The sequence below is a fragment of the Stegodyphus dumicola genome, chromosome 4, assembly GCF_044657685.1.
Source record: "Stegodyphus dumicola isolate Sdum_Otavi_A_Nest chromosome 4, ASM4465768v1".
Lineage (NCBI taxonomy): Eukaryota > Metazoa > Arthropoda > Arachnida > Araneae > Eresidae > Stegodyphus > Stegodyphus dumicola.
The window spans coordinates 206138248-206165021 of NC_140771.1; the positions used below are offsets into that span (position 1 = coordinate 206138248).

The 26774-nt window shown below is 33.4% G+C and overlaps 1 protein-coding gene across 1 annotated transcript in view; it reads left to right on the forward strand.

The window, feature by feature from the left end:
- aub (piwi like RNA-mediated gene silencing protein aubergine) overlaps positions 1-26774 on the forward strand; it is a 138475-nt gene that overhangs the window by 14034 nt on the left and 97667 nt on the right. Inside the window, exons 3-4 of the mRNA XM_085815918.1 lie at positions 9174-9381; positions 16209-16423. Of these exons, the coding sequence (XP_085672044.1) occupies positions 9174-9381; positions 16209-16423 (423 nt within the window). The remainder of the gene's footprint in view (positions 1-9173; positions 9382-16208; positions 16424-26774) is intronic.

The window sequence follows — 26774 nt, forward strand, 5'->3', positions numbered from 1 at the left end:
TCCACATTGAGCAAAGCACTAACATAGTCCACTTTGAAGATGGTGTCCGAGGTATAGACCAGCTTTGCAGTGTAAAAAACCCAAATGTCTGTCAAAAAGAGAAATTCTGACCGGATACGGGAATAATCATCATCCTACAACTTTCCCTGCCACTTGTCTGATGACCTTCGTGGCCAAGTCTGTTATCTGAAAATCAACAAAAGCGACACTAAGGTCCCAATCACATAATGTTTCGGCTATGCGGAACTCGGCGTCGAAAGAGACAATTCTCAGAACCCGCACGTTTCCGGGAAACCCATGCAGCTAGGTTACCATTTTCACTTACTACAAACAGTACTACAAAGACTTGAACGCCAAACAGTAATTGATTATCGCTCAGACTGGGATCACGTGATTCTTTTGAAGCAGAGCTTTCGTCTTATTGATTGATCTCTACCCTAGACAAAGCTCCAGCCGAGACATTTTCGGTGAGGTTGGGGAAAAAACCTGCGTAACCGCTACATCGTTTCTGCAGCTAGACGGTACTTCGCTTCCAGCGGGGCTCTTTTTTCTAGGAATCCTCCCATTTAAGCCAGCTACCAGAATCTCGTTACTCAGAAAAGTCCCGTCTAGCAGGGACTGTTGCCAGATGTGATAACCTCTTTAAGGAAAGGTTTCAAAAGAGTAGTAGTTTCACATTGAAATGACAATTGAAGGGAGTGGAAGTAACATTCTTATTTCCCGTCTTTTTAAGTAAACCTTTCTAGGCTAACACACAAGAATCTTTGTTTCGTAAGGCCTGCCAGTGGTCTTCCAAGATCCGGTTCCTGTAAGAACAAAAATCCTTTAGGTGACGAGCCACATTGTGGAGACCGACCGTTAAATTTTTAATCGGTAACAAGGAAAATTGTTTCGTTCCATGACTGTCAAAGAAGCACAATAGAAATAATACCCAGTCACAAAAGTCCACATTCACCAGATAAATAACCTTACTGTCACAGAAGATGAACGACATGAGATTACAATAAGAGCTCCGAAATGCACAACCTGAACGTTTAACTTCAAAAATTCGAATCCTCGTCTATGTGGCGTGAAAGCAAAAGCGTCTTACGCTGCTAGTCGTCAGTCTGTGTGGAGCCACGGTGTGTTAAAGAGTAACTTTTTTACATTAAGGCATTAAGTTTCAGTTCCAAAATATGTTCGATAAAGATAAAAAAACAACATTTAAGAGGAAATGTATTTCTTTAGAAGTAAAGATACAAATCTTAGATCATTTTTTAAAAGGAGGCACATTGGAAAAAGTCTTAATTTGAATGAAGCAACAGTCCGCAATATTAAGAAAAATGAAAAAGAAATAAGAAGTGCAGTTGATGTAGGATCTGCGACAAAACGTGCAGCTTGCCCCCGGGCGCTAGTAATTGAGAAGATGGAAAAGGCACTGAGCATTTGGATTGATAATAGTTGTCAGAAAAGAAACTGTCATTACAAGAGTTTTATTCTCTGGATTAACCCTCTGACTGCTCAATTTGTGGATCGAAATAGCTTCCAAAATTCTGTTTTTTTTTTTTTTTTTTTTTTTTTTTTTTTTTTTTTTTTTGCATATTTTAAATCTATATATATTGGAGAATTGAAAAATGCACTTTTTCTTTCTAGAAAATATTTTTTATATAGATTTTTATCATGAGAAACTAAGTCGCCAGAAAAAACAATGTTATCACCAAGAAAATCTTTTTAAAAATAAATTTCAGTCGAATTACAGTTAATTTTTATTTATTGCATAATATACAAAAGTTGTGTATAAAATTTAAGAAAAAGCGCTGAGGGAAAAATACCTTAGAAGTGCATTTTAGTATGATAGAGTTCAAAACAGGGTTCAAGGCAAAGTCCAACTTCAAGTCTTTGCACCAGATTCAATAAATCTAATTATTAATCTAATCAATAATTCTAATTAATAATTCAATAATTTAATTAAATAATCAAGATAATCGCTGAACGTTTTCTAGCAGATATTTCTGTAAGAAAAAAGCTGCAAAAAAAGAAATTTGAGGGCTAATACCACGTGCCTTCAAATGCAGCAATTTAGTGGACAACTAACGATATCTGTAGACCAAAACATAAACTAAACGCCTAATACTGTATATAGTTTATTTTAGTGGTTAAACGGGGAAAAAACTGGATGCGCTCCTCTCTAAAGGAAGAAAAACATATGCATGCGGAAATCGTGGGATGAGCAAATTTTGCTACATTTGAGTTGCCCGTGGAAATCATGGATGATCAGCCAGAGGGTTAACAAATTCCGTATTTGGAAAGTGTTCCAATTTTGCCCTATCTTTCGGTTTTATGAGAATGTCCTTTCCGCTAACATCCTTTGATGAGAGGCTTTGCAGAGCATCCTCTTGATGGGGGATCGTCAGGGTTCAGTGTATATGGTGCGAATCTCCAGACCTGTTAAATGATAGTCTTATTCCACTCTGTTGGCAATGATTGTCGTCCATGTACCTTTACTTTTTATTTTGTGAAGAACATCCATAGAGTATGACATAAAGTTAATGCATCTTCCATGTGCAGATCTTTCTGTATTGACTTGGCTAATCTTGCACTAGCCTTGCAAGCTAATAACTCTAACCTTGGAATTGAAGTTCCCTGTAATGGTATTTGAAAAACACAAGTAGCATAGGACAGTTTGGAGGCATTCACAAAAAACTTGTACTGATAGGTTGGCATTCTCAAGGTTGAGGCTCGAGAATCTTCGGTCAATTTTGATGTTTTCTAGATCTACAATGTGAACAAAACCTTGCTAATCAGATAGCTTCTGCTTTGTGAGTGAGAGCATTATACGTATCCAGAAACGTCGTTCTCCAGTTCTCCAATGGGCTTCGAGCTCCACTGCGTGTCAGCTGGCATATATTAGCCAATGAGGACAAAGTAAGTTGTTATTTGGATGTGCTTTAGTTATTTCTTTCATTTTGTCCAGAGTTGTGTGAGTACACGTGCCTTAGGGAAATAGTTTTAGAAATTATCATCTTTTGTTACGTCTGCGAGAAAGTGAAATACTCGTGTACGTTTCAAAAATCGTACACAGTTGACTTTCATTCCATTATTTCCTCAAAGAAATGTAATAAATTTGCGATGTGTACCGCCCGTCGTTGCGATTTTTCGATTTCGCATGGTGGAAGGGCGGATGTTCTCAAACATGTACCTACGCAAAAACACAAGGATAACATGAGTTGTTTTTAAAAAAACGGAAAATTAAATTTTTCTTCGGAAACAAAGGACCAAAAAGTTATTAATGCAGATTGTCTGTTCTCTGCCTTTTTACTGGAGCACATCCTGCCACTGAATGCATCGGATCACACTGCAGCTTTATTTAGAAAAATGTTTCCCGATAGTGAAATCGCTAAAAAATACTCAAGGTGCAAGAATCAAAACAGGATCAATTGTTAAAGAAATGGGTTTGAAAAATAAATCTTCAGTTATTGATAGCATTAAAACAGCTCCTTTCTGCCTCTCTACGGATGGAAGTAATAATACCGATTCAAAACTGTATCCAATTGTTGTTTCTTTTTTTGATCCAGTGTCTTCAAAAATTGAGTGCAGTTTACTTTATGTTCCGGCTTTAGAAGGACATTTGACAGGCTTTAATATAGCACAGCTAATTATTAAAACTTTAAAAGAAAATGCAGGCCCTCTGGATAATTGCTTAGCTCTTGGTGCCGATAATGCACCAGTATTGGTAGGCTTGGAAGACTGGTGTTGCAGGCATCTTAAGAAAAGGAAAATTCAGATTATGAGGTGCACCTGTCACCTCTTAAATTTAGCAGCTGAAAAAGGGGCAGCTTCTTTACCCATAAATGTGGATGAACACATCGTTGATATTTATTATTATCTTGAAAGGAGTTCTAAAAGGAAGGAAAAATTGAAACAATCCATCCAAGTCTTCATTCAAGTTTTCTAATTGTAACAGCTGCATAACAGCATTTTACAATTAGAAAACTTGGATGAAGTTATAAAATCAGCTAGGATTGACACCCAGTGGAGTTTAATTGGAAAAGTGAAAGGTGCTGATGGAACTGTAAAATATAGTGAACTGTCTAGAATTGTGTTACCATCTTGACAGTTCCCTATAGTAATGCAGAGTGTGAGAGGATTCTCAGTGTTGCGAAAACGAGGACTAAATTTAGATCTAATATTAGTGATGACACATTCGAAAAACTTTTATTAGCGAAAACAGGCCTACGTGGCAATTGCTGTGAACAAAATTATGAAGTTTCTTTCTTAAAGAAAGCAAAATCTGCCACTGTTTATAACATTTGTACGAAAACTAAAGTGTCTTTTTTTTTTTTTTTTTTTTTCCTTAAACGATGCAAGTAATAAAGATGTTTTTTATGTGTAAGGTATTTTTTTGTTGCTTGCATTTAAGAATTAGTTACTATTTAAAGTTAATTCATTATTAAAAATTATATTTTTATCATTTAAGAAGTCTTTAACATTGTGAAAAATCTCCTGATTTTTGAGTGTCATAGGTTGGCAAGTATGTTTTTGTAATGACCTTTCCACTCATGCCTCTTTCTCTGTATGTGACAGACAGGGAATCTTTTAAATTTCATGGAAACCTACCAGTATCTATACTTTAGATAGGTATGATTTTGATGGTTTTTTTTTTTTTTTTTTTTTCAAAACTTTGGCCACGAACCTCACTGTAATACTCACCATATAGATCACACTTTCCCATTGGTAAGTAGATCCATAAAAACTAGGTGAATTTTAGTTGTAGAATTTTCATTAAACAGTGCTTGCTTGGTGGGGCAAGCAGAAGAATTTCTGTTTTTCTACAATCATTCAGGATGACATTTTAATATAATGCCTTGATTTTCCCATTCATCAAACGCCTGTTGATAATCAGTTAGTCTTTCTACTGTTCTCGAAGATTGCTTATTGCTCTTCAGTCTTTTTTTTTCAGTTGCCAGTTTTAATGCTGTATAATTAAAATATAAAATAAAATAACATTTAAAACTTTGTACCATGTGGTAAAAACAGATTTTTCTTCTGTTGTTATTATTTGGACTTTTATTTTTGGCATTATCTGCTTCAGACAAAGTGCATCTAACTTTCAGTGTTTCCAAACCATGGCAACATCGTCAGCAGTTCTCTTTCTAAGCAAGCAGCGGTGGTGACAGTAGCCATACTTCTGTTACAATAATGTTATTATTTTCCTTCTTATTTTAACATGTACCACGACATTAAATCTGCACAAAGCTCTGGGCTGAGTGAGTATATGAAATGAGACAAAAAGAATGCAATATAAAGCTAACTTAGTAAAACCTAATATCACTAATCTTTAAAAGATATGAGACCGTTTTAAGTGTAAAATATAACTTCCTACAAAATTTTTAACTTAATGCTAATTACTTGATATATTATGAATTTGTTATTTTGAAATATTATTATTGTAAATATTAAATTATATTTTAATCATAATGTATTCTACATACAGGCATGTTTTCATTTTTACAATGGTAAAATTTTTACAAGAGTTAAGTTTGGGAGTACATAATGTATTCATTTCCCATTTACTGATAGGTCCTTATTTTTTTCATTGATGGTCTTTGAAAGCATTTAATTTCTCTGCAGAACGTGTGTGAACAGTTTTGAAATGTACTGTTTGTTTTGTACTCTTTCAATAAACACTGTCTCCTTTATTTATAATTTTGTTGTCTTTAAGTATTACTTTAAAGTTATTGGAGCAAAAAAATACTAAAATCATAACAATTTAAAGAAAAAAGCTTCCAGAAATGAATACAGAGCCATACCTGCCAACTTTTACGAATTTTTTGTAATTTTTACGAAAATGCGTTTGTCTTTATGATTTTACGATCATAATTCATTTTTTACGATTTTTTTCCTTTTTCAAGTGTTTTTAGTGATTTTTGTCGAAATTTTAGAATTTTTCGCCAATTCAGCGATTTTTGCCAATTGCATCGTGTTTTACCGCCAGCTACCGACTACTTCAAATCCAGTAACCTGCGGTTTCTCCCAACTTGCCGCTTAACCAGCCAATCCAATGCGCTGAACTTGTTTCTCCCACTCTTTTCTTTGTGGGTGCCAGATTATTTTTTTTGCGTTCGCTTCAGCAGCAAGGGAATTACTCAGCGAGTGTGGATTGTCGCATTCAGTTTTTCTTTTTGTTTGCACGTGCTACGAATTTTCTTAATACGTCGTTGTTATGAAATGAGTTTTGGCCTGCCTATAAAGCCGAATTTCCAACAATTAAAGAATCCTTCAAAGGAAATAACTATGCATTTTGCAACGTGTGCGTGTGTGACTTCATAATAAGTAACGGTGGAAGAAGCAACATTGTGAAGCATGTTAAGTCTAAAAAGCATGAAGTTAATTCTTCGGCTTCGACAATGTCAAAGAAAGTGGATGATTTTTTTTTCAAATTCAGCCACGAATTCGGATGCCGATGTCATTTTGGCAAAGTGTTTGTTTACTGCATTTCGTCATTGAACACAATGTGCCGCTAAGCGCTGCCGATCACGCCGGTCAACTTTTCAGACGGATGTTTCCCGACTCCAAGATTGCTCAGAAATATGCTTGTGCTCGCACGAAAACATCTTCTATTGTGAACGAAATTGTTTGCGATGCACAAAGTAAAACGATAGCTGCACTCCAGAATTCAGCATTTTCGGTGTCAATCGATGGCAGCAACGACAGCGATTGGAAGCTTTACCCCATCTTTGTCACATATTTCTGTGATGTTTCTAATGAAATGAAAACTCATCTTATGCGTCTTCTATTGTTAAATGGAGACGCCACAGGAAAAAATATTGCCTCCTTGGTAATTAATGAGTTGAAACAACTTAACATCCCAATATCAAACTGCATTTCATTTGGTGCAGATAATGCTCATGTCATGGTGGGTGACAAAAAGGGTGTAGCCTCTTTCCTCAAAAAAGAACAAAATGAATTAATTGTTATTGGATGCCCATGCCACTTAATTAATTTGGCAGCAGAAAAAGCTGCAGCTGCTTTACCGTTAAATATTGACCAGCTTCTGATTGATGTTTTTCTATCTGGAAAAAAGTGTAAAAAGAAAACCTAAAGAATTTCCAAGAACTGTGCTCTGGTGAAACGAGAAAAATTCTGAAACATGTATGCACGAGATGGTTATCCTTAGGCAGAGCGCTAGGAAGGTTTATTGCACAGTGGGATGCATTGCTAAAATATTTCCACGAAGAGAACAAAACGAAACCACAGATCCCATCAAATTTCTCGGCATATAAGATTCCGAAAACCAACTTTGCTTCTAATCAAAATGCTTTAAAGGGGAAAAACCAACACTCAGAATCAAACCCTTTAAAAAGCAAATGCTTAGAAGACTCCTCAAAGGTCAACTTTGTTAAAGAAGTTGAAGGGAAGAAGAAACGGTCTTCTATTAGCCGGGAGGAAAGGATTTTTCTGTCTTCTTTCTTCGGATTTGAACAAAACATATTGTAGTTTTGTTTAAGTACCATTAAGATTTTTGAAAGTGTAAATACCCTTCTACAATCAGCTTCGCGAAAATCTCCCCTGCTTATCCAAATTCTTAATGATCTTTTGAAAGAACTTTATACTAAGTTTGTAAAACCGTCTGTTGTGATAGACTAGCAAGAGTTTTATGTGCTATTCTCGTAATTCCACACAGTAATGCTGAGTGCGAGAGAGTCTTCAGTGTTGTGAAGAAAAACAAAACTGTTTCGTTCTTCAATTTCACCAAAAACTCTAGAAAACATTTTAATTGCTAAATGTTATGAGGAAACTAATTGTTATGACAGGAAATTTTCCAAAGAATTTTTGGCTAAAGCCAAAAAATGCACTCTAAATTCATTGCAATAATTTTTTTGTGTGACATTAAGTTCTTGTTTTATGTTTCCTAATAAATTTTTTAGTTACTACTTAATTGAAGTTTACTAATGTAAGTACAATTTTCTTTTTTCTATTTGTATAAATTGTTATTTTTTTTAATATCAGAGCATGATATTAATTCTTCGTGTTCTTCTGAATTTTTATCTTTAGAGGTTGCAGATATGCAGAGGAATTTTCTGAAGCTGTAGAAATAATTAGCACACACAGATTAACAGTATAAATCTGTGTGTTTGTTAAACACTGGTGACTTACATGGCTTCAAATAATACTCTTACTAATGTCCAGCTGCGTGCCCATTTGGTGATATGCCACATGAATTCTTACCGGTTAGGCCCAGAATGTTCTCGAATGCGTTCCAAAAGCTATATAAACCCTGCTGCTATGCAGAGCAGAGAGTGTCTTGTAGTTTTTTGAGTTGATTGTCAGTCTCATGTTGTTCGTCAGCTGTATCGAGAGTGTGCCTCGTTGGGGTTTTCGTGTGTATTGTTGCATGCATTGCGAGTTGTAGCGAGGAGAGGTTTGAGATTACGTTGAGTTCCGAAAACAACTGAACCGAGTCGGGAGCTGAACTCTAGTGCTGTGTGTGTAGTAATCTTTTTTACCCTTAATTTCAGCAATTACAATTCTAAAACTCTTATTACTTCATTAAGTATACATCTCATACAATTTGCTTTACAATATCTTTTTAACAAATTGCTTTCCTGTACGAACAATTCTTGCTTAAGTAGTTTTATAAACTTATTTGTCAATACGATTTCAATTTATGTTTACAATTCAATCTTAAGGTTATTATGTTTTTAGATAATATTTATAATCATTATAAATTTAAATACATTTAATAATTAGATTTCTTCACTGTAACTTTCACAGGAGTTTATGAATGAATAAATCCTTCATTTCAAATACATTTATAAATAATTTAATAAATATTTACTTATTTTGTTAAAGGCGGATACACGCTTTTTGCAAGCATATTCGTAAATACCATACATATTTCATATTTTTCATTTTCGGCTTGTACAAATCTTTAAATTTCTGTGCATTCACTATATTTTTTAAGTAAATGAATTTACAATAATTTAGCATATACCCAAAATTTAATTAAAAAAATTCTTTAAAACATTTTGACATTTGGAACATGAAATAAAAAAGTATCGAATACAACAGAAGGTAAAAAATTAAATTTTTTATCTTCTATTGTATGCATTTTCTATTTATCTTGCATTGTATTTTTATTTATGTATATTTATTGATATGTATTCTGAATGGCTTCTTTATCCCCTTTACAGCCTGCAGCTCAGCCTACACCTATGGCTGCAGCTGGTGGACGACGAACTCACAGAGGTGTTCCTAGAAGTGATACAGCTGAACGAGTTGAAGCAATTTCAGAAGCTATGTCAGGCATGTCTGTGAGTGGCGAGTTTGCTGGGCGTGGTCGAGGAAGAGAAGAATTTTCAAATGATAATACTAGACCTCCTCATGTGCAAGATAAAAGAGGTTGCTCTTGATTGAATTTTTTTAGAATTTGAGTGCTGACTATCCAGGCATGCATGTTTTAGAATTTAGGACACTTTTTAACCTGATTTTTTGAAAGAAATCTTTTTGAGTTACTTGAAAAACAGATCTCTTCTAGTTACTCAAAAAAAGAAATCTCTTTGAGTTGTAGAAAGTTAATTGTGTACATTTATAATCCAAATGATTTTTTATCTGTTTTTATAATAATATCAATTCATTCATTTTATAATTTATGTAAGTAAGAATAATTAAAAATTATCTCATTCACAAGCCAATTCCAGCATAAAACAAAATCTGCAAATATTTAGTCTTATATAAATATAATTTTAATTCAAGAAATATTTTTATCACAATGCAAACTATTTACTCATAAATACTGGACTTTTGACATAATTTAATCGTGGTAGTGATTATTGCGAATATTTTTAAAAATTACAACCTTTTTTTTCTTCCCATTTTTAGTTTATTGTAATTTATTGTATTTTGTATTAAATGATTTAATTTTTTATTAGATATTTTATTTTTTGTTTTGTTCTCAATTGTATTCTTAGAAATTTCCTAAATAGTGAATAATTATCTTTCTTATTAATTTTCTAGGAAAGCATCTCTTCTAAGGTAAATAGTCTCGACATTTACCAAGAGGGATGCTGCCATAGAAAACACTTTTGGAGAGATTAACTCAATGTGTTTACTATGAGGAAAACTTAAAAAATTCCATTGGAAAAGTGCTAATTTGAGATATTTTATTAAATTATTTGAACAAGGTTCATACGGTCCTTAAAAGTCCTTAAATTTCTTTCTTTTTTTTTTTTTTTTTTTTTTTTTTTTTTTTTTTTTTCTTTTTGGACCAATTTTTGGCCCTTAATTGAGAAGTCCTTAATTTCGACCAAAATCGGTAGCAGGTCTGGTCCATCTGAAATTTCTGTCTTTTTATAACTGCCATTTTGAGTATGAATTAGCATTTTGGAGGAATATTTATGGTGATTCACTGACAAATATGATTATTTTTGAATGGGTTTTAATTTGTAACTATTTCTAATATATAAACAGTGGGATACTTGAGTTTCTGGGCTAGAAGTGAAACACAAGCATTTCGAAATGACTTCTAATTTTTTCTAATGAAGAACTCTTAAACAACTTTTCGCTTTTGAGGATGTGAATTGTTTTATTAAACAGTTTTAAATTTGGCTTCTTGCCAACATTATGGAGATTTTAAGTTTTTTATAGAAAATTTTTAATATGGAGATCTACGAATTTTGCTGAGATTTTTTTAAGACATTTGATAAATTTCATTAAAATAATGGTAATATATTGAAATTATAAATTAGAAATAACATTAAAATAAAGCATGTTTACTTTTTGCTGTCATATTATAAAGTGACATTACTTTTCATTTTTGCAACTTATGCAATATTTTGAATCTGAAAAATAAACATGGTACAGGGTTCGTAGCGGTCCTTACAAGTGTTTATAAGTCCTTATATTTGAAAATAAATTATAAAAGCCCTTATAGGTGCTTACTTTTTCTCTAAAGCACTTATTTTTTGTTTTGTTTTTAGTGCTTTTTTTCCCTGCATCAAAGCCACAAATAAATAAACTTTTTCTTTCTTATCTGTAGTGTAAGATGTGAATCATACTTCCAGAACTAGCTTTCTCTGTATTAACATAACCTTTGATTCCGCGAGTAGAGTAGAGACAGGTGCACGTCGTTCTATTGGTCAGAGTTGTGAAAGGGGTAGAAAATTCCGGCATATTCCGCATACTTTTCCTCCCACCCACAGACTATAGACATTTCAAATCCCACGTGGTCAGTTCATACTTGCGTTTATTACGATCGATTTATGCTTATACTATAAGCAATATGTATGAATATTTATAATATATTTGCAGTAAAGGCTGAAGTTACAAAAGACTTAAATCTTTCAAATAAATCTAATGAAATGTTAAAAACTGTTTTTGAAAAACAAACTCTCTTAAGAGATTTGGATTCAGACTTTAATGAAAAGAAAAATCAAAAATAGAAGTAATATTACTAATTAATAAGCATAAATCATTAAATTAAAATTTAATCTTTTTCTTGTTCCTTTTTTTATGTTGTAAAGTACTTTGTATGAATATAAAAATACAGTTTTATTATTTATTTTCCATAAACTGATATTTCATTGTTAAATCTTGTAATATAGTTTAGTTTTGCATAGGGTTCTTTCTCCCCCTCTCATTGTAAACTAGTTCTATAAATTGAACTGTTATTTGCAATTAAAAAATAATTGTAATTGTTTCCCATGGTTGAGTAATGCTGATTCTCTTTTTAAACACTGAATTTCTCGGATTTTGAATTACGGTTAAATCTTATTTTTATTTTAAGGTTATGCAGTTTTGTATATGTAATTAAACAGGTGCTTATTTTTCTTTCTTAAAATGTGCTTGAAAAGTGCTTATTTTTTTTTAACTAAAATGTGCTGCTGAACCCTGTGGTAATAAATAAATGAACCCTGTGGTAATAAATAAGGTACCCTGTGGTATAAAGCACAATTTACAAAACAATTCTTAGCAAAACCAAATTAATTAAAAATGTGTCCTTTTTAATTTTTCATGGTAAGGGTTTAAATTAATTAAAATGTGTCCTTTTTAATTTTTCACGGTAAGGGTTTTTCTCATGAATATTCAGAATTCTCAGAATATGCATCAGTTTTGTCTATGAAATTGATTTATGAAATAATTAAAAATTTGGAACGTTTAGAAAGATTTTAAGTCAAGTTTTATAGACTGACGATTTTAAGATTCCAAAAAAGTATGACAAAATAAAAAATATCCTCATAATATTAACACACAATGGATGTAATTTATAGAAAGTTTGTGATGAATTTCGTACTTTTAGGAGAATTTTTGGAAGAACAATGAAAACATAATATTTACATGTTTTACTTCTGATACTAGAAGTCTTTTTCTTAACATGCTAATATCCTCCCTTTATTTTTTATACTTTTCACTAGTCACAACCATGGAAAATATCAAAAATGCTTCTAATCGGTGTCCGCCGAAAAGTCACATAGAAAACAGTGCAACATGAAAACATCTTGGGAAAAAATATTGCAGTTCTAAAACATCGGGGTACAAAACATTGTCATTGAAAATAAAGTGATTCGAAAACCTCACAGTTTAAAAACGTTTTCAAAAATATCGTGGTAGAAAATAAAGTACCTACAAATCATCGCATGATGATAAAGCCACAGTCATGCATTTTTCAGGTTTTAATAACTGTAAAAGGAAACTCGCATAATAATAATTTGTGAACACAAGATGGAAAGAAGGGTAATTTTTATTTTCATATTTTTTATTAACTAATGAATATTTGCAAAAAATGTAAAATGGAAACTTAAATATAGAAAATTAATGCAACTTATAGCACTTAATAGTTTTAAACCGACATAGTTAACTAACAAATGTCATTAATAAATTTTTTAATACAGTTGTGCTGCTAATTTTTCATGAAAAGTGTAGTCTAAAAAAGAATTGAAAAAAGATCTTCAAAACTGCATGACCTTAATCTGTAAAAAATTGCCAAGTTAATTACGAGGTTATTTTCTTCACTTTTGTTAATCTGATACTCTCATAGTGAAAATTATTTCTTGTTTTGTTTAAATTTCTTGTTCTTTTTTTTTTAATATTAGTTAATAAATAATATGAAAGTAAAAAGTATCCTTCTTTCCATCTTGCGCTCAAAAATTATGCGAGTATCTTTTAACAACTATTAAAGCCTGAAAAACGCATGTTTGTGGCGTTATCGTCATGCGATGATTTGTAGGTACTTTATTTTTTACCGCGATATTTTCGACGTCGGTGTTTTTAAACTGTTTTATTTTTAAGACGTTTTCACCTTGCGTTGCCCCCCCCCCCCCCGCGATGTTTTCGGCTGTCACTTTCTAATCTTATCACTTGGACAAACATTTAAAGAAAGGAATTTTTCTATTAATAAAGAAATTAAAAACTAAGAATTTAAAAGATTCATCTTGTATGTTTCAGTGCTTCGTACAAGGGCCTGGTACTAGGCATTTTCCCACATGATGCAGTATCTGTGGATCCTAAATTCTGCTGCCTAGTGCCTTCATTAAATCTGCTCCCTGTGCCAGTCTAAAAGTTTTTCCATATATATTATTGCTCTGTGTGTCACTAAATTCTAAAAATTCTGCCACACCGTCTATGTAACTGACTCTTACCATATATCATTTCATATTTTTCTGAATGTTCATATTATGAAAGAAATACAAATTTCAGCTTTTTTGTTGTTGTTTTGGCAGCTTGTACATTCTAAATGCATTTAGTTTTACAGAATAAGTGAAATCTTTAAATCCAAAAATTCTAAATTGAAGATGAAATATATTGAAGAAACTGAATACATAAAGAGAAAGAAAATTGTTCTTTGAAGATATGTACGTTATTATTATGAAAATTAACCAGTTTATGTCTTCAGCCTGTACTCTTAATTTTCTGTTTTTTTACCAGAATGTAAATCAGTTTTTAAAATGAGGTTTTTGGATCGTAAGACGAAGTGTGTTTCTGGCATCCTCTTGCATACTGCATTAGTACCTGCAAGGTCTGATAATTTGTTGTTATTCTGCTTTGCATTATCGCTGCCGACATTTGAGTTTTTACAATGAAAGTGCTACTATGCAAGATAAGATTAAAATTCAATTTTATAGTCTTTGATTACTAGTCCACAGTTTTAGTTTGAATTTGGCTATTCCTGTTTAATTGCATCATCATGAGCTGTAATTGATTTTGTTAGCATAAGAACATGCCTTTATATTCTATGTTCTTTTTAATAAGAGGTTTATTTAAACCTTTATGTGACTCTGTAATTACTTTCAGACACGGTGATAATTTGCTTCACATCTGTCAGGGGTTTTGGACTATTTACCTTTTACCAGATCAAGTAAAATCTCATTGGTAACAATGCCGAGAGATTGACAGGCTAGGAGATAAAGCACACAGAAGCTGGTGGGAACATTGATTTATGTATTCAAACAAATTTCTAATTGTTAAAAAAGATGCTTACAGAGAAGGAAATTGGTGTAAATTAGCCAATGTATCAGTTTAGGCTTCAGATTAAGAAGACTTGTAAATATTTGGTTGCGTGTTCTTACTACAAAGCATAAATGTTGTGTAATTAACTGCTCACCCTTAAAAGTTATCTCTGCTTATTTAAAGTGAGTTATTGCCTTTCATTAACCCTGACTGTAGTCACAAAAATGTAAAATTAATGTAAATCTTATTTTTTGCATCTAGTGAGACAAAACAGCTTATCACCTCTGGTGCTTTAGTGACTTATTGGAACCTCAAATTATATTAACTGGGTTATAATCCCAGGAACTCTACATGAAGCTACACTGCTAACTGTATCAGACAGGCAAAGCAAAACTAAATTTTAAAACTTGCCAGCTGTGCCTACATCAGGCTTTCAAGGTCTGTTCAGATGAGCAGGTCTTGTGTTAGCAATCGTGCCGATTGTGATTTTGCTTCTCATTTTAACCTATGCTGTTTGACTTTTTTAGTAAATCTACCTGCTATTTACTAAACCTCTAGACTGAGCAAAAGTACGTGACAAAGTGAGACTTAAAATCAACATAAAGCTAACAGTTAGTAAGATGTAAATAAAATGTTACTAATCTTTCAAATATTTTCAACTGTCAAGTGTGAAATATTTAATGCTACTTGATAAATTTTATAAAGTTGATTTTATTCTGAAATTTGTTTTATAATTATGTTTAATAATAATGTATTCTACTTACGGATTTATTTTATTCTCAGGATGGTAGTACAAAAGTGAAGTTCAGGCATAATATCTTTAATTGAGTTTATTCAGTTCCCATTTGGCGATAGGTCCTTAATTTATTTCATCAATGGTCCTTGAAAGCTTTTAAGTAATTCAATTATTAAATTACTTAATTTACATGTGTGAAATGTGTACGAAATGTTATACTATGCTGTACGAACCCTGTTAACACATTGACTGCCATGAGGGTCGCTGGTGACCGGCACTCGACTTAGCTACAGCGCCGTGGGTGCCACCAGTGACCGGCGACGCTACCAATAGTAAAATACATAATTAGAGTAATGCTAGTGATTCAGAGGTCTGGATATTGGATATCTGGTTGCAGCCTTTGTACTGTAATTAGAACTTTTGACAAGTTAGTTTGAAGCTAAGTTTTTTTTGTTCTTAATGATATGTGCGTCCACCAGAGGCCGAGCGGTAAAGTCTCTGAACACTGGTAGTTTGGTCTGAGGTTCGAATCCCGTGAATGGGCTGGCTGCATGGGCATTTTCGTAGTTTTCCCCATGTGTAACGTGTATACGAGCCACTTTCCCTTAGAAAAACCTCCACAAAGGCATCCCTTTCCTCTTAGGCAGATGACCTTGAGGCTTTGCCATAATCACACACACACTTAATGATATGACTCCTTAAATTTTGAGATAAATATTTGACTTAGAGTAAATTTCAGATTTGGCTTCCACAAGATTAGAGAAGTGATTTTATTATTAAATGTGCTTTTATTGGCCAAGATGTTAACTACTTCTAAAGTAAGCAAAAATACTTGTCTTAGGCTGTTGGTAATAAAATGACTGATTTTAAGGATGATTGAAGAATAAATAGAATAAATTAATTCAGAATTTATTATAATGCATTCTTGATAAAGTGTGTGAAGCATATAATTTAAAAAGTGTTACCTGGATACTTGTATTTTAATAGCATTACTTATGTCATTTTTTGTGATTTAAATTATAGATTTGTGATTATTATTTATTTATAGGAACTTCTGGTGCTCCTATTGATATTGTTGCAAATTATTTTGAACTCCTGTCTAGACCTCAGTGGTGTGTATATCAGTATCATTGTGACTTTTCACCTGTGGTTGAAAGTACTCGTATGCGATGTGCTTTCATACGTGACCACAAAGAAAAAATAGGACCTGGTTTCATTTTTGATGGAATGTCAGACTTAAAAACGCTTAAGAAGTTAGATGAGGTAGGTTCCCAGTACATATCTTTCTCAATTTTCAGCTGAAATATTTATTAAAATGTCTGTATTTTACCATTAAATATGTCAAATTTTAATTTAATTGGAATTGAAGTAGATTAATAACTGTTTCCGAAAAGTGTTTAAATAAAATCTTTTTCTGCCCATTCCCAATCATAGTTAAATAATCTATCTGTACAAAAATTGTTTTACACAATAAAGACCTACCTAATTACTCCTTAAAATTTTCCATCATGTTCAGAGATATTTAGACTATACCAAACTAGCTATATTTTACAGAAATGTGCTGTTGTAGGAAAATTGGAAGGACTCGTTTCTAAGCTCATTATTTTTTTGGTGATTCTAAAATATTGCTCTTTGTGAAACAGTGGGCATAATTTAGCAGTCAGAAGTATAGGTGATGAGTGGAATCCTTTAATCCCGTATGTAGTAACAAATTTCTGTTCTGACAGAGCAGTAACAGATTTCTGTTTGGTAATTAGCTTAAGCCGTGGATTGAAGAGTATTTCTTGGGCCATGTAAGTCGTTTTTAATTAAGTATTCCGCCACTGAATGAAAGGCACTATACAGATACATATTAGTTGGGAAGTCATTATATCAAAAGCTTCCCAGAGAAAAGATAATGATCACTTTTCTCATGATGTTCACTTGCCATCATGTCCCCTGCATTCCCAATCTACAGTTTTAAAAGTATCTTAAGTTTCTCGTCATTGAACAGTCTTCCCGGGGACATGGCCATGAAGGGTATGGATGCTTATTCAAATCATTACTAGCATCACTAACCATTCAGATGGCTTGTGTCACCTCTCCTCCTATAGCATAAGCTGCCTTTTCGGATAGTAGGAAACGGGTCTACGTGTTTCATGCCCTCAGAACTAAGACTGTCAGTATAACACTAAACCAGTATATATAACACCAGGGAGTAACAGCCTGATTGGAAAATGCTTGTGACATCATGTGTCAGGTGTTAGTTGGTCTTTTCAAGAATAACTAATCATAGTTCAACAAATTCTGATCCTTATCTTTCCTATCAAGCACCCTGTTATGAAAAGCCTGTTTATCCTGCAGATCCTTTTCAGTTATATTATGGTGAAAAAAGGTAGCAAGTGCTTTTTGTGATTAACCTTTTCCCGGGGGGGGCTGGGACATAGTGTCCCGAAGTAAGTGTACAGCTACTGGGGGCTCGGGACAGTTTGTCGTTGGTGGCAGGGGTAGGAATCCTAGCGCTTGAGGCTTGATGACTATTTCATGACACCCCGTAGAGTGCGTTCTTCTGTGGCATTCCGCTAATGGATTGGGGAAAATTGTCCGTGTTTTGAATTCACATGTGCTGTTGGCAAATTTGGTATCTTCTAGGAAGTATTTTGTTAAGAGGAGAAAATAAAAAGAATAATTGATTACTTGGATTCACACGCGTTTGCCTTTTCAGGTTTTTTCCTGTGCAAATATGGCTTGAAGGTCAAATATTTAAATTTAAAAAAAAAAATTTTTTAAGTATGATATTTTTCAAAACAGCCATCTTTGTGTAGTGGAATATTGCAAAATTTACAGAGAAAGCTTTTTTTTAACAAATTTGTATTTTTTAACTATGCATTTTCTAGAAGATTTTAAAATTCAACTGCTACGCAAATATTTATAAATTTGTTTTCCGAAATTCAACAGTCTTCTGGAATGTCTAATCTGAGTATTCTTCATGTGGGTTCAGATTTAGTTTAACAATCTCTTATCCATAAAATTGTCAGAATGTGTAGGGAATTCTTGCATATAATATTTTTCCCAATTTGCAACTGTGTATACTTTATACGAATTGAACTTTATACATTATACGTTTATTCCATCCCACTCCTAAAAATGGAATAATACGAGGGTTGGAACTTTAATAGTGGCAACACAGCTGAAAAAAACGCTATGCAACAAAACCAAAGAATATCGTGTATACCACACATGAACTACATACCTACCTTACATCTCAGCAAAAATACTCGTCCTGCCTACGTCACGCGTATGCGAGTGACGCGAAGAACGAATCCTTGTATTAGCTTGCGGTCTAAAGTAAGTGTTGTCAGTATGTTTTCAAAACAAGAACAACGATGTTGATAAAAATTGAACGTGCCAGAGGTCGTACAGCACGACAGTGTCATCAAGGGCTTCATGAGGCTTGTGGGGAATCTGCATTGCCTTACAGAACCGTAGCAAGATGGGTGAAAGCATTCAATGAAGGACGACAAAACGTGGCAAACATGCTGCGGCCAGGTCGTCCGAGTGTCAGCGATGCAGACGTGCAAGCTGTTGCCGCACTAATGGACAGTGATCGCCGCTAAACGATTCGTCAGCTGGCCGGACAAACAGGATTAGCGCATACGACTGTGCTGCACATTCTGAAGGAACGCCTGTCTATCAGAAAAATTGCTTCACGGTGGGTTCTACATCAATTGACGGAAATGCAGAAATGGCTACGATACGATGCTGCACGAACCCACCTAGAGCGCTATGAGCGTGAAGGAGATGCTTTTTTACACCGCATCATTACACTGTATGAGACTTGGGCCGATCATACCAGCCAGAACTGAAACTCCAATCAAACGAATGGCGTCATCACGGGTCACCACGATGTTCGAAATTTCGTCAGAACTCCAGCAATGTGAAAGTTATGGTGATTCTCGTGTACGACTATGATGGTGTCATCCTAACGCATACCGTTCCCCCACAGCAGACCGTCACTGCGCAGTATTACTGCTCATTTTTGGAGCACAATCTCCTACCAGCTTTGATTCCTAAGATGAAGGAACCACTTCGTGGCACTCGCTTCCAAACTGTTCCTGAGATTCTTGGGGCAGTAGACTGGTCCATTAAAACTATCAACAAAATAGGTGCTGCTACAGGTATTCTGCGACTTCCACATCGTTGGAAATGGGTTGTACACAATGCTGGCGACTATATTGAAGGACTTTAAAACATGGTGACATGAATCACTTTTGTATTCCTTGTAAATAAATAGTTGCCACTATTAAAGTTCCGACCCTCGTACAATAGATATTACAGTACAAAGTCCCACTCCTAAAAATTGAATAATACAATAGATATTACAGTACAAAGTCCGAAATCTGGACGTCCATTACCTGAAATGATCTAAAATCGACTTCAAAACCACCAACGTTTTCTCGTAGGCTTTTAGGCATGCGCATTTGATTCCGCCCCTCCGCAGAATAAAAAAAACATCTGGGGAATCTCGATTCTTAATTTCACTTCACTAAGTAAAGTACCAGATTATTGAAAAAACAATTATTTTAGCATAAGTTTGTATGATCAGTAATTTGGCTCCATTGCTGTGTATTTGCTTGGCATACATCTCAAACCGAAACATTCCTCATAGATACATCGTTGATTTGATGCCAACCTGATAAATCATTATTTATTACTTTCCTTTCATCACTGCATGTTTATCAAAACATGACAACTTGAGTAGTGACTCGTGTAGCGATGCATAAACAATTTTTTTATGTAGGTAATCCTTATCCTTACTAATATTATAAATGCGAATGTGAATTTGTGTGTTTGTTACGCTTTCACGCCTTAATTACTTAACCGATCATTATGAAATTTTCAAGAAATATTTTTATAGAAAAGGTTATAGGCTGTAAAATGTCTTCGTACGACTTAAATTAGCCAGGATATTAATTAAAAACTATTTTCCATTACATTTTTCACCTATTTTGTTGTGTTTTTCCCTATTAAAGTGATTTGGCTATTTGCTAGTTTAGAATTTCACAAATATCTATATGGAATGGCAGTTAGTTTAATTTCGAGACACATATCTGCTGATTCCAAAAATTCGTCGGAATCCATCGATACCATTCTCATCTTCATACGACTTTAATCAGCTGAGATATTAATTGAAAACTCTGAAAGCGCTAATTTGAATTCGACCCAATAGCAACATTAAGGATTTTTTCTTTTTCTCGTGTGGGTCCAATAAATTGGTGATAAAAATTATAACTTTTGATCTAATTATCCAAATTTCTTGAAATTTAGAAACTTGTGTTGCTCTCTGAATGATAGGAACAATGGTGGTGAAACTGTTTTTGTCGCTTAATTATTTCCAGTTTCATCTCAGATGAAACAAAACTCCGCTTGCTATCGTTAACTCTTTGTTGACAGGCTGCAATTCAAAAGCGACAGTAACTCTTCACTTTTACTATTTGAAATTAACTTTTCACTTTTACTGCTTGAAATTAACTTTTCACTTTTACTACTTGAAATTAACTTTTTCTAACTTCTAATTAACTTTTCGACTTTTGTGATATGTTTTATTTCGTATTTTTTTAAAGATCTATTCATTCGTGTCATGTATTTCTGTTATTGTTGCTTGAAAAAATTGCATTTACATTTTATATTCTTTACATTTTACTGTGTGCGATAAATTTTGTTGTATCATTTTAAGGCGCTCGAATGTTCTTTATTTGAAATTTTACCCGGAGTGTATTTTTAAAATCCACATGGAGTTGAAACTTATTTAAGGGCATCAACACGAGCAAAGCCGCCAGTTAAGGTAATTGAATAATAAAAGAGCATGATAACTTTTTATTTTGACATTACGCTTGCCAATTATTATAGATTTAAGTTAAATGCGCTAAAAATTGTTGACGAGGAAAACTTTACAAAAAATTTCTTTCCGTATGCAAAAAATATTATTTGTTGATGATACTCTTAGACCCAAAGATTATATTTAGGGCTATTTGAATTAAGAATAACTCATTTATTCATATTAACCCAGAACCAGCGCCAGGGCTCGTATCACCGCACCGGGTCGCAGAATTTAAGACCCACAGAGTTAGGCGGTAAGATATGTAGTGCCGGCCCTCAATAAGGTATTATATAAGTATATGTGGGAGTTTATTTATTCAGAACTGTGATGTGCAAGAAATAGACGTAAGTATAATAAATAACTAAACTAATACAATTCAGGATTAATTGTCTCGGTGCGCGATAGATAGAACCAAGATAAAAGTTAATGGAGCAGCTTGTCATTAGTCGCCAAGCTCATCATGCATACCCAAATATGTATTGTTAAGGATAACTAAATTTGATGGTGATAGCGGCTAATTTTAAAGGTTTTCGGATGTTGCAAAACAAAGGTGAAATTTTCCAATTAACGGATTTTGTAAAGAAATGTGGAGAAGCAGTAATAAATGAAGATGATAATTATCAATCAATTAATGAATGGCGAAATCTGTAGTATGGTTCTAGACCATAGGTATTGTGAATAGCCTCTTATCTATTCACACCGTCGGTGCGATTAGCCACTGCGTTGCCTACATGGATGACGAAACACGAATTCAATAATTGAAGAGTTAGGTTTGGAGGCAACTTTCACGTGATAAGTCTGTCTCCTGCCTGCTCAACAATTATTCACTCATGCTTTTTTATAAATTTTTAGAATTAAAAAATTTATTGAAATTATATATTATACATTTATTATATATTCATAGATTTTGGTACTTGCACTTGATTTACATATGCTCTCAGAATTGCAAAACAAAGGTGAAATTTTGCAATTAACGTATTTTGTAAAGAAATGTGGAGAAGTGATAATAAATGAAGATGATATAAAAGAGGTTTTTCATTGTGGATGACAATGCTTCTCAATCATGAATCAATTAATGAATTCTGATACCAGTAGTATGGTTCTAGATCAAGAAAATTCCGCTACCGATAGTGAAGAAAGTTACAGAGAAGTTACTGAAAACGAGAAAATTTCAATTGACAAGTTAGTCGGAATTCTCGAAACAGCAGTTACAGGACTTAGCAATTTAACTGAACAAGAGATATTATGTCTGTCTGCAGAATTAAAGAGAAAGTATTAGTTCAAGAAACGAAGCAACTTAAACAACTTGCATTGAAAGAAATGTTTAATAAGAAACAAAGAAATATTAAAATTTTTGTAACTTTTGATACCCTTTAGATCAGTGTTTCCCAAAGTGTCACCGGGTCGCAGAAAAATTCAGCTGGGTTATGGCAAAAATTGTAAAAACACAAAAAATCTACAACATTTTGCTCTAAATTTAATATTTTTCGAAACTTTTTCACTCAATTCGTCATTCAGTGCCTTCTCTGGTACATGGGCCGTAAACTCTCGTGTGTCAAAACAAGGTTATGTTTGAATTTTTGTTACCTAATTTTTTTTGACAATAGTTATTATTACCTATTAATGGCAACTTCATATTGGTAATAAAAATACTTATAAATCATCAATAAACTAATTTTTTTTATTAAAGTATTCAACCATTTTTAAAATGGATAAATGGTTAATTAAGAAAACCACAGATTTAAATGATGATCAACCAAGCACGAGCAAAGCTGAACATCATGATCGTGAAAAAACTGTGCCTGAAGCACCTAAAGCAGATATACAGCGCCAAAATAACAAGCGTAAAGCTATTTGGACTCTCAACTATTGTGGTGAATTTACGCTTTGGGTCCATTGCCGGCGGCAGTCAAAATAATTTGCCGTTATGTGTTATTTTCAATGAGCAACTTTCAGATGAGTATGAAACCGTCAAAGTTGAAATGGCATTTAAACACACTCCATTCTGAGTACTCTTTAATTAACTTTTTTACTGAGAAGTAAAATGGATTGCTGCTTCCCCCCAAAAAAACAAAAACTCTTACTTCACCAGTCAAATGAAAACCTCACTTTGACATCTTTTGAAATTTCCAAATTAATAACTGAAACTGGGTATCCTCATAGTGCTGGAGAAAAATTAATACTTCCTGCTTTGAAAATTGTCACAAATAATTTATGCGGAATAAAGGGAAAATGTTTATTTTCGGTGATACCATTATCAAATACAGTTAAACGGAGAATTGGTGATTGCGCAAAACATTTAGAAGAAGAACTAGTTGCTTAAGTAAAAAAGAGCAAGTTTTTTTCCTTGAAAATAGAAGAAAGCACAGATATCGAGAACAATGCAAATCTAATGTGTTTTGTTAGATATATTGACGAAGACACCATACAAGAAAATTTTTTGTTTTGTAAAAGGCTACCGACAAGAATGACCTCAGATGAAATTTTTAAGGCTACCAATGATTTTATCACTAGTCACGGTATCAATTGGATGAAGTGCGTTGGGCTAAGTAGCGACAGAGCGCGTGCAAGCTGTCATAAAGGTTTGGTTAAACAAATTCAAGAATTAGCAATTTATTGTGTGTGGGTGCACTGTAGTATCCATAAACAAGCGTTGGTGGTAAAACGAATGCCTTTAAATTTAAACTAGACTTTGGAAGAATGTGTAAAATTTGGAAACTACATAGTCTCGTCCAATAAATAGCAGACTTTTTATCAAATTGTGCAAGGAAATGGGGAGTGATCATAAATACCTCCTTTTGTATTGTAATTCACGATGGCTTTCAAAAGGAAACAGTTTAAAACATCTGTTTGAGCTAAAAGACGAAGCCTTGGTATTTCTGAATGAACATCCACCATATAGAAAAGATGCTATTTTTCCTTTTGAGGATACATTCCACGATTTTGAGTGGTTAATAAAAGTAGCTTATTTGTGCGACATATTTGTAAATGTTTTCAAAGTATCGGAAAAAGTCGCTGCAATAATTTAACCCCTTTGCGCCGACTGTCACGTCTATGTGCCAGCAACGAACACACTCACTTCCCACCCGACACGCAGGCGTGCCAGAGCATTTTCCCGTTCACTACCGACTGTCATGTATTTGTGCCAGTGTCCTGGAACATTTTTCAAACTATAATTTCTGCCACAAATGGCACTGTATGTCCATATGGTTTCAGATACATGTACATTAGACCTTCTACTTGAAATGAGAGAAGCAGGACTCACATACACGTGTTTTTGATTATATAAACAAAAGGGGAAATAAATGTTTCCGAATAGCGTGATTTATGATGTCTCTTTAAATCGCACTTTATTCGCACGTGGTAGTTGTTTATTTAAGTAGAGAAGTTTTATTTGCTCTAAAGCGTTGGGTATTTCGGTTTGCAGTTCAGTTTTTAGAAAATAATTAGATCTTGTTAGACGTGAATTCTTTCTGTTTATACCGTTGCAATGTCGAAGCATCGAAAATGTTTAACAGAGCATGAAATAGCAGAAATGATGCAAAATATTTCAGATATTGATTCTGAAATTCTGATATAATAATATTTGTTCTGAAACACATTTTTCAGAAGAGACTGATAAGAAAATGAGACGACCATGCTTCGTTTGTTCACATTCCCGGAAAAATCCTCCAAAATGGCATATGAGTTATTACGAGTGCAAGGAATGTAACGTAGGACTTTGTTTAGATCCCTGTTTTCAAATTTTTCATACGAAAAGAGAGTTTTAAGTAATATATTTAGTTTTCAGATGTATAACGTTAAAAGTCATAAAATGGTGAGTAATGAAAATAAAATGTGTAAAATATGCATTTAAACAAGAAATAAGGTAATTAAAGTATATAGTATAAAAATATCTATAAAGCATAAGCCGTTTAAATACTCTATAGAGAATTATTAAACAATGCGTTGATACTTTGGAAATTTCATGGATTAGGCTTAGTAGCAAAAAAGCCCCCAGCCCTGGACAGACGCTCGCGTAAGACACTGCCGGCCTCCGCGATAAGCGCGCGTTTGCGCTACCCGGCTAGAAGGGGTTAAAAAAAATGACTCTTTGGAAACAACAACTTTCAAAAACAAATTTTAAATCTTTTGAAACATTGCATAAATTTATTGAAACCCATTCAAACTACGATAAAGATTTACATCTTGAAATACTATCAGTTTCAATTCAAGAACATCTTTCGAAGCTAATAAATAGTTTTAAAGACTACTACTTTCTGGATATTCCTTCAAATAATGTGTGGATTAAAGATCCTTTTTCTGTCGATATTGAATAGGAAGAAATGCTTAATCTTAGTGAACAAGAAGTTGATAATTTAATTGAAATTTCATACGAAACCAATCTTAAAAAAGTGTTTGAAACTGTACCACTAATTAATTTTTGGTTGCACTGTCAAAAGGAATATCCAAGCGTAAGCGAAAAGTGATGCAATTTTTAATGCCTTTTGTCACCACTTATACGTGTGAAACTGCCGTTCTCAGCCTTTGTGTACTTAAAAAATAAGTATCGAAACAGGCTCGATGTCGAATCTAATTTGAGAATAAAATTACCATTATTAAGTCCTAATTTGAAATTACTATGGGATTGAAAACAATGTCATCTTTCTGATTAAGGTCCAAAATGTGTAAAACAAAAGAATTTAAGTTTTAAATGAAGATTATGGATTGTCTTTATATTTATGTTTTTGTTAATAATTATTTTGCAGTTTTTGTGTATGAAATAAACAACTAAATAACTTGAATTTTGATTTTATTAAAAAATAAAATTTGTTTTGTAAATAAATGTTTTTTTATAAAGTGGGTCGCGAAAAAATTAAAAATCTCGTACCGGGTCGCGGTCAAAAACGTCTGGGAAACGTTGCTTTAGATCATAAATACTTCGTTATTTCATAAATCATGATTTCATATTTTTAATTTTATAATTTCTATATGCACATCTTAAATAGATTTAAACTGATCTAAAATCCGGAAAAATTCCGAATCCGAATTGCCGAAGTCCGTCGAGTCCGCATTTCGAACTTTGTACTGTAATCTGCAAAATCTATGCCTATTCACATATTTGTTATAATTTGTTTTAATCTATTCACATATTTGTTATAATTTACGATTAAATTAGGCTTTTGTATTGGGACATCTGATCTTCTTTTGGATTCTTTAAATTGTGCAGAATGTATAGTTGAGATAATATTGACATTTCTTCTACCATTATTCTGTACTTTTAACAAAATTTGATTTGTATGACATTAATGCTTGTTTGAAGTGAATGAGAAAATAACTATTTTTTCAGTTCCACATACTTGCTCTTTTTCAGAAGAATATTAGCCATATTGACACTGTTACAGATCTTGATAAATCTGGTGCCACATGTTCTTATGTTGTTCAATAACCATAAGGACAGTGTCTTCTAATTTTTTTGCCATCAACAGCATACACATGAATGTTACATACGATACATATTCTGTGACAACTCTGAATACTGGCGAGCGAGCTGGCTGCATGGCATGGGCTTTTTTTTTTTTCTTGTTTTCCCCATGTGTAATGTGCACCTTAGCCGTTTTCCTTAGAAAGTCCTCCACTGAGCCATCCCCTCCCTTTAGGCAGATAAGCTTCGTGCACTAAATAAACCAAACACAAACCACCCAAAGACAGCTGCTGACAGGGCGTGTGGGCATCTTTAAATTTTTGGTTTAAATAATCAGTGACAGGCTGGAT